We start from the raw sequence: 9,391 nt of genomic DNA, 5'->3' as shown, positions 1-9,391 counted from the left end.
ATATTGTGGAGCGCACAGCAAGCAGCAATAACAATGGGGATATTCTTTTCGCTAAGGTCTGAGCGAGTCAGTAAGCTGCGCCAGCGCGCTTTTAAACGCCCAAATGCACATTCCACCACCATTCGGCACTTGCTCAGCCTGTAGTTGAACAGGTCCTGACTCCTGTCCAGGCTGCCTGTGTACGGCTTCATGAGCCATGGCATTAAGGGGTAGGCTGGGTCCCCAAGGATCACGATAGGCATTTCAACATCCCCAACGGTTATTTTCTGGTCCGGGAAGAAAGTCCCTTCCTCCAGCTTTCGAAACAGAACAGAGTGCCTGAAGACGCGAGCATCATGTACCCTTCCCGGCCAGCCCACGTTGATGTCGGTGAAACGTCCCTTGTGATCCACCAGGGCTTGCAGCAGCATTGAAAAGTACCCCTTGCGGTTTATGTACTCGGTGGCTTGGTGCTCTGGTGCCAAGATAGGGATATGGGTTCCGTCTATGGCCCCACCACAGTTTGGGAATCCCATTGCAGCAAAGCCATCCACTATGGTCTGCACGTTTCCCAGAGTCACTACCCTTGATATCACCAGGTCTCTCATTGCCCTGGCAACTTGGATCACAGCAGCCCCCACAGTAGATTTGCCCACTCCAAATTGATTCCCGACTGACCGGTAGCTGTCTGGCGTTGCAAGCTTCCACAATGCTATCGCCACTCGCTTCTCAACTGTGAGGGCTGCTCTCATCCTGGTATTCTGGCGCTTCAGGGCAGGGGAAAGCAAGTCACAAAGTTCCATGAAAGTGCCCTTACGCATGCGAAAGTTTCGCAGCCACTGGGCATCGTCCCAGACCTGCAACACGATGCGGTCCCACCAGTCTGTGCTTGTTTCCCGGGCCCAGAATCGGCGGTCCACGGCATGAACCTGCCCAGTAACACCATGATTTCCACATTGCTGGGGCCTGTGCCTTGTGAGAGGTCCATGTCAATTTCCTCATCACTATCGTCGCCGCGCTGCAATCGCCTCCTCCTCAGCTGGTCCTGGTTTGGCTTTGGCATGTCCAGGAGGCTCTGCATATACTCGAGGACAATGCGCGTGGTGTTCATAGTGCTCATAATTGCCGCGGTGATCTGAGCGGGCTCCATGATCCCAGTGCTGGCTATGGCGTCTGGTCTGAAAAAAGGCGCGAAAGTAGTATCTGACGGACCAGGGGAAGAAGGGAGGGAGGGAGAGAGGGAGGGAGGGAGGGGCGAGTGACGACATGGCGTACAGGTACAGGGAATTAAAATCAAGAAAGGTGGCTTTGCATCAGGGAGAAAGACAAACAACTGTCACACAGAATGCCCCCCCCCCCCAAAGATTGAACTCAAAAGCCTGGGTTTAGCAGGAGAGAGGGGGGAAGCAAATGAATGCAGAATAAATCTATTTTTTACATCTTAAGACGACGGTGCAGCATGATTGATAGCCCTTGGCATTTTCTGGGTGCTTGGCAGCAAATACTGGGCGCTTGGCAGTAAGCCTTCAGGTCTATTGCACCATCTGATTCCCACTGCAATATGACAATGATGGATACCAATCGTAATATGCTATCTACTGCCCAAAAGGCAAGGGGTTGCTGCTGTGTAGCAATCTAGCCCCACGTCTGCCAGCCCCATGTCTGCCAGCACCCAGATCGCCATCGGCCTCTTCTGGGTGCTTAGCAGACAATACTGGGCACTTGGCAGAAAATAGCATACTACGACTGATAACCATCATTGTCTGCCCGGGTGCCCATGATCGACAGCCGCTGCCGTATGACGACGACGGATACCAGTCGTAATAAACCATCTTCTACCAAAAGGCATGGGGCTGGTGCAATGCAGCACCACGGCTGCCAGCCCCACGGCTGCCTGCACCCAGATCGCCAATGAAGGCTACCAGTCATGCTGCACCGTCTACCGCCAAAAGGCAGTAAGCTGCTGCTGCTGTTTAGCAATGCAGTCCCACGTTTGCCGGCACCCGGAAGACATATGGTGACGGTGAGCTGAGCTGAGCGGGCTCAATGCTTGGCGTGGTATGTTGTCTGCACAGGTAACCCAGGTAAAAAGGCGCGAATCTATTGTCTGCCGTTGCTGTGACGGCGGGGAGGGGCCTGACGCAATGTACCCAGAACCCCTCGCGGCACTGCTTTGCATCATTCGGGCATTGCGATCTCAACCCATAATTCCAATGGGCGCCGGAGACTCCGGGAACTGTGGGATAGGTACCATAGTGCAATGCGCCGGAAGTCGACGCTAGCCTCGGTACTGTGGACGCGGTCCGCTGACTTCATGCACTTAGAGCATTTTATGTGGGGACACACACAATCGGCTGCATACAACCGGTTTCTATAAAACCGGCTTCTATAAATCCGACCTAATTTTGTAGTGTAGACATACCCAGAGACCCAGAGAAACATGGCCTCTGCTGCCATTCACAGCCCTACAACACCCTCCCTGGGGCCAAGTCCCATCAGCCCTGGTGGGCCTTTATTTTGGCCACCCCCAGAACAATCCCAGGTCCCTCTAGACACCCCATGTGACAGGTTCGGTCACAAAGACCCCCTTCGGACTGTCACCCGATGTGCTGAAACTTCCTCTGAGCCTTCTAGCTTGGAACTCCAGAACCCTGTATTGTTGAACCAGACATGCTAGCCTGCTGCAGCACAGACCCAGGGTCTGAACCATGCCCCCAAAGCTGCAGACTTAACTGAAAACAGCTCAGCAAGTACTCCTGTCTCCAGCATCCAGACACCCAGTTCCCAATGGGATCCAAATGCCAAATAAATCTGTTTTACTCTGTATAAAGCTTATACAGGGTAACTCATAAAGTATTCACCCTCTATAACACTGATAGAGAGATATGCACAGCTGTTTGCTCCCCCAAGTATTAATCACTTACTCTGGGTTAATTCATAAACGAGTGATTTTATTAAGTATAAAAAGTAGGATTTACGTGATTCCGAGTAATAACAGACAGAACAAAGTAAGTTACCAAGCAAAATAAAACAAAACACACAAGTCTAAGCCTAATACATTGAGAAACTGAATACAGGTAAATCTCACCCTCAGAGATGTTCCAATAAGCTTCTTTCGCAGACTAGATTCCTTCCTAGTCTGGGACCAATCCTTTCCCCTGGTACAGTCCTTGTTAGTTCCAGCTCAGGTGATAACTAGGGGATTTCTCATGAGTGGCAGCCTCTTTGTTCTGTTCCACCCCCTTTTATAGCTTTAGCACAAGGCGGGAATCTTTTGTCTCTGTGGGTCCCCACCCCTCCTTCTAAATGGAAAAGCACCAGGTTTAAAATGGATTCCAGTATCAGGTGACATGGTCACATGTCCTGTGAGACCCCAAGCCTCCATTCTTCCCGGCCTGACTCACAGGAACACAGGGAGGCTTACAAGTAAACAGAGCCATTTACAACCAATTGTCCTAGTCAATGGGAGCCATCACGATTCTAAACCACCATTAATGGCCCATACTTTGCATAATTACAATAGGACTTCAGAGTTATACTTCATATTTCTAGTTTTAGATACACGAATGATACATACATACTATTAGGATGACCACACTCAGTAGATTATAAGCTTTGTAAAGATACTTTACAAGAGACCTTTTGAATGAAGCATATTCCAGTTACATTATATTCACACTCATTAGCATATTTCCATAAAACATATGGAGTGCAATGTCACACACCCCTCCTGGGGTGTCCTCATTTCTGTCCCCACCAACTGTGTCTGAGGAGTGGGGAGGCCAGTGCTAATGTGACTGCATCCTCCAGACTTTCCAGAGTCCTGCATCCTAGCTGGGGGCGGGGAGGGGGGCTGCATGAGGGAATTTGCCTATCTCCTCTGTGGAGGGACCCATCCAGTCCAGACATGCAGGACTGTTATCAGAGATATGACTGAGAACAGGAGGTCTCATGGAGTGTGAGAGATGTGTATGGAGAACTGGTCCTAGGGTCAGTATTTTCTGTGGCCACCATCTCAGGGGTTCTATTGTTTCTGGTTCTGTTTTTGAACATAAAGAATTTAGGGGCAAAAGCAGCAGGGGGGATGGGGAGAAATTAACAAAGGGGAAAGTGAGGCTGAGTCTCAGGGGAAACGCCTTGGCAGTGAGATCTGTGGGGTTGAGGAGCCATCCCCCCAGGGCCAGTGCTGGGCACCCCATTATTCCATGTTGCCTCTGGGAACCCTGCATCACCAAGCCCCCTGAGACTTCACAGTGCATATGAGCTGAAACAGCCCCACAGCCTCCCCTGCTCTGGGCCTCCTCCCTGTGCTGCCTGCAGGCTAAGTGAGGCACAGGCATCGGTAGCAGCCTGGTGTATTGCAGCCTGCAGGATTCCCCAGTTGGCAGCAAGTGGTGTTGCCCCCCACAGTATGTCAGCTGCACTGCACAGCATTTTTCTGGGGTCCTTAAAGATAGAGACTTTGAGGTAAAAAATTGGCCGTTGGAATGAGCTTCACTGTTATGGTTGCCACCCCCATCATCTCCTGGGACCCTGGACTTTATTCTAGTCCTAAAAAATGTCCTGACCAGACTGGGCCAGAGAGAGGGAGCCAAATGGCATTGCCACAGGGGTGGTGGATCCTTCCCAAAAGTGGGGGGAGCAGGGGCCCCCACCCCCTCTGTGGCCCCTTGCCTTCCACCCAAGGAAGCCGTGGACCCTCCACCTGCCCAGGGGGAGTGGAGTGGGCCAAGAGCAGGCCCCAGCCCATATCCCCACTCTGTGGGCCCCCCACCCAGGGCAGGAGGGTCCGTGGCTCCCTACAGCAGCCTGCGTGGCTCTTACCCTGACACTGCTCCAGCCGGGGGACAGGCCTTGGAGCTGCAGCCCGGCCATGGTACAAACCACATGGGGAGCCACGGACCCTCCATCCACCCTAGGCGGGAAGCACAGGGGGCGGGGACATGGGCCGGGGGCTGTTCTCGGTTCCACCTATCCCCTGCCGGTCAGGTGGAGAGTCTGCGGCTCCCAGTAGATGTACGGTGGGCCCTGACTGCAACTGGAGATTTAAAAATCCAAATTTTGGTTGCTGTGTTTGAAAATCTTGGCTTAACCATTTTCCCATCCTGGCAGAATCTCTAGAGCATCTATCTGCAGGGAAAGAACCTGGGGAGAATTGGGGCATGAAATGGATTAAAGCCCCTTCTGAAACATCCCCTATCACCCTTCTTGCCCTGACAGGCTGCAGAATCACATCCACGTTTCACTGGAGATCATCCCATCCTCCTAAGGACAGGGCAGGGAAATGGCTGCAGGGGAGCTGGTGACCTTAGAGGAGGTGGCTGTGTATTTCACAGAGGAAGAATGGGCTCTGCTGGACCCAGGTCAGAGAGCTCTGTACACGGCTGTCATGCGGGAGAATTTTGAGACTGTGACCTCACTGGGTAAGGATTCCTGTCCCCAGGTTGTTAGAAGCCTGGGGGGGGGGGTGCATCTCCGAAGCACCTGGGTCAAATTCTGTGCAGGTTTCTTCAGTGCCCCCCCCCCCAGATTTCAAGGGGATCAGCCCCAATAGTCCCCAGACCCCATTTGTGTGAGACTGTTCCCCCCACATCCCCTCGCATGGGACAGGAGATTCAGGACATAATGTTGGTGTTGTTCTCCCCATAACCAAGGCTTGCAGGTGTGACAAACTCATTGTCTCCCCACTCGTCCTTCCCAGGACAGGTCCTGGCCACACACCCCTCTGCTGTCTCAGGGATGGACAAGTGTCTCATGACTCAACTCTGCCTAAGTTCCCAGGGGCCAGATTTTCATATGTGCTTCACTTTCATGTGGCCAGTATTCCGCCTTGCCCAACTGTGTTAGCGGGAGGCCCCAGATATTCTTGACTCTCCTCCACCAGCTGGGAAGGGCACAGGTGAGAGTCCTGGGGCTGGGTCTAGTTACTGTTAGTACCCCAGGGCTACCTGTTGAGCCAGTTTGCTGGATTCTTGGAAGGAGGGTGTTGTTCCGGGTGTCCCTCTGTGGCCGTGGTTGATCTCTGTGAAACGATGGTTCCTCACCGTGAGAGGGGCTGGGTTCTGGAGCTCAGTGAGGGTTTTTGAAGTAGTTGGCTGAGATTGTAAAAGCCCTACAGTCAATGTGAAGGCATTTCTCTTTGTCAGTCGGTAATGCAATAACTTTTGAATGCCACATTCAATCAATTTCAACATTTTGGGGAATGTTTTAGGCATCGGTGGCCAGAACGTTATTGATTGTGGGAAACATTGGAAAAATATAAAAGGGGGAAGTGGGAACAAATGCAGCCCCTGCCATCTGTTTAGCACAGCCATGGTTTCACCCACCTCTGCAATTGTCTATAGCTCACGCAACTGGTTCACGGCAGCCTTGATGCTTTTCAGCATAACAATCCGGCAGCTCATCTTTGCTCATCCTCCCAATAGTTTTTAACATGGTGACACCCTGAATGACTTATCACCCAGACAGAAAGAATAGAAATAACCGGGGGGGGGCGGAGAGAGAGAAATGGGAGGGCAAGGGGTGTGCACGCAGGCCCTGGCATGGGGTGGAGAGTTGGGGACCCTGGTGTGGGGGAAGGGAGGCACTCAGAGCCCCTGCCATATGGGGAGGGGGAAATGGTGGTATAAGAGGCCCTGACATGGGGGAAAAGGGGAACTCTGCTATGGGGGAAGAGAGAAATGGGGGGTCGAGAGAACCCTGCCATGGGGGCATATGGCAGGAGGGGAGTATGGGGGTCACAGATAGAGCCCACGCCCTGGGGGAAGATGAGGGGCCCCAGAATGCGGGAATGAGGGCTTGGGGCACACGGGCCCGGGAAGGAGGGAGAGGGGGGGTTGTAGGGAGTCCCTGAAAAAGAGGGGGATGAAAGACGGCACACCAGGATCTTGGAGGAGGGGGGGTAGCCCCTTGTGCATGCAATGATAGTGGCAGAAACTTAATTGTACCCCAGATACCTAAAGAGTGTCACAACTCTGCCCACCCTCCCAGGGAAATAAAAGCTAGAGTCATTCCCTAGGCAGAGTGGATCAATACTTAGTCCTGCCTTGAGTGCAGGGGACTGGACTAGATGATCTCTCGAGGTCCCTTCCAGTCCTATGATTTCTATGAACACTTGCTCCAGACCAGTGCATCATGGGATCTTGTACAGTGTATAGCCCAGTCCCCATAGTGTAAAGGGTGGAGAGAGGAAGGACCCTCTCTGGATGGGCTACTCAGATCCTGGGTCTGGAAGGAGTAACAGCACTGACCTTAATGAACAAGATCAACACTTGTTTCCTTGCCCCCTCCCCCCCAAGCAGGATTTCTGATTTCCAAGCCCGAAGTGATCTCCTGGCTGGAACGAGGGGAGGAGCCGTGGGTCCCCGATCTCCAGGGCTACGAGGAAAGGGAGATCCCAAGAGATGCCCACATAGGTAAGGAATCAGCGAAACTGACTCAGAAACTAGTTATTGTATCCTCCTGGCAGATGTCACTTATGCATTTTCAACAAGCTATTCAGAGGATGTGGAGGAAGGGTGGGTTCCCTGGGGAAGGATTGGAGGAGTAGGCTTCAGTTCCTGGTATTTCGTTCTCCCCGGGAGTTATTTGGGTTTGTTCCCCCCTTTCCTGTTCTCCTCTCTGTGGTTCCCTTTCCTCCCAGCACAGGGACTGACTCCTGTCTGGATTTTCTCTCTATCCCAGCAGGTGATGGGACGGTGAATGAGAATCTTCAGCAGGAAGGTCTGGAGCAAATGGAACTGCACAGGACTCCATCAAGAAGATCTGAAGGGAACATTTCCCTGAGTCCTGATCAAGAAGAAGCCCGGGAAAGTCAGCACAAGTCAGAGCGGTAGCAGGGAAACCATCCAGGGAAGAGACCATGTGAATCCCCTCACAGGAGCAGAGGAGTTGAGAAAATCAAAGAATCTGTTTTGCTCAGAATCCCCGTTGGAAAGAGACCCTATGCAGGCAGTGACTGTGGGAAAAGCTTCCCTCAGAGATCAGCCTCGCTTACTCACCAGAGAATCTGCTCAGGAAAGAGAAGCAGCAAATGCCCCGAGTGCGGGAAAGGCTTCAGAGACAACTCAGGCCTCGCTAGACATCAGAGAACCCACACAGGAGAGAAAACCTTCCAATGCCCCGAATGTGGGAAATGCTTCTGTGCCAATGCAAACCATATGACACATCAGAGAATCCACAGTGGAGAGAAGCCCTATAAGTGTCATGACTGTGAGAAAACCTTCAGGGACAGCTCAGACCTCACTAAACACCTGAGAATCCACACGGGGGAGAGACCCTACAAATGCAATGAGTGTGGGAAAAGCTTCAGTGTCAGCTCCCACCTTTCTCATCAGAGACTCCACAAGGGAGAAAAGCCCTACAAGTGCCGAATGTGTGGTAAAAGCTTTAGTCGGGGCACACATCTCATTGGCCATCAAAGAGTCCACAGAGCAGAAGGGCCCTATGTCTGCCCTCACTGCGGGAAAGAGTTCAAGTACTACTCAAAACTTATCAAGCATCAAAAAATCCACCAAGGGCACAAACCCTAGAAGTGTCCTTGCTAGGGATGGGTCAAGTGAATCACAACTTGACTGATTTCCCCAAATCTCTGAGGATCAGGCCAAGCTGGAATGGCCATGTACTGAGGACATGCAGTTGTTAAAGCAGAGAATGAAATCACCTTCCTGGAACAAAGTCAGTTAGAGGAAGAAGCTGAGATAAGATTCCCACGTTGTGAATGAATTTGATTATTATTTCTCGAGAAGCTCTGTAGGTCCTGTTCAGCTGCTTTTTTCAAGTTTGGCACCAGTGTATTCTTATACACGGTGGCTTCCGACTTATTTCTGATAGCGTTTGAACTGATGAAATTGATACATTCAAGAGCAGCAATGGGCTCAGTTAGGTTCAAAATGCAATATCCTGACCTGGGTGGTGGGCACTGAGTTAGGACAACAGTTTCTTTGTGACTTTATTGCTTTGAACAAGGCGGATCTCAGTTTCTCAAACTATCTAGAGAGGACACGAGAGTGAAATTGAGTCTCTGTGGGTGCGATGCGGCCTCCAGGAAAGTTTGTTTAAAGGTTTATTGTACGCTGTACAATCTAGCAACTGTAGTTACACTGAGGTTCTGCTTTTTATTCCCTTAAATTCCATGAATTATAGATCTAGAAGATTTAACTAGATATCTTAGTTACTGATTATTACCCGTGGAGTTACATGCTTCCACTGGCATGGGTCTCCAGCTGTCCATTTTGATACATGTATCCACTACACCAGGGAGGGCAAACTATGGCCCGCGGACTGGATCTGGCCCGTCAGGGCTTTCAATCCGGCCCACGGGATTGCCAGCCCCATGGCGCAGCGGGGCTAAGGCAGGCTCCCTACCAGGGCCGACTCCAGGGTTTTTGCCGCCCCAAGCAGCCAAAAAAAA

General features: G+C 51.6%; 1 protein-coding gene across 1 annotated transcript; it reads left to right on the top strand.

Moving 5' to 3' along the window:
- Window positions 1-5,263: 5,263 nt before the first annotated feature.
- On the top strand, window positions 5,264-8,510 carry LOC113409093 (zinc finger protein 419-like). Its single transcript, XM_029914065.1, has 4 exons — window positions 5,264-5,402; window positions 7,281-7,394; window positions 7,666-7,810; window positions 7,901-8,510. The coding sequence occupies exons 1-4, from the start codon at window positions 5,264-5,266 to the stop codon at window positions 8,508-8,510; spliced, it is 1,008 nt and encodes a 335-aa protein (XP_029769925.1).
- The last annotated feature ends 881 nt before the right edge of the window (window positions 8,511-9,391 follow it).

The sequence above is a fragment of the Terrapene carolina genome, unplaced genomic scaffold (assembly GCF_002925995.2).
Source record: "Terrapene carolina triunguis isolate 2854851 unplaced genomic scaffold, T_m_triunguis-2.0 Scaffold29507, whole genome shotgun sequence".
Classification (NCBI taxonomy): Eukaryota; Metazoa; Chordata; order Testudines; family Emydidae; genus Terrapene; species Terrapene triunguis.
Note: the sequence above shows the minus strand (reverse complement) of the source record. Positions and strands in the feature narration are given on the sequence as shown.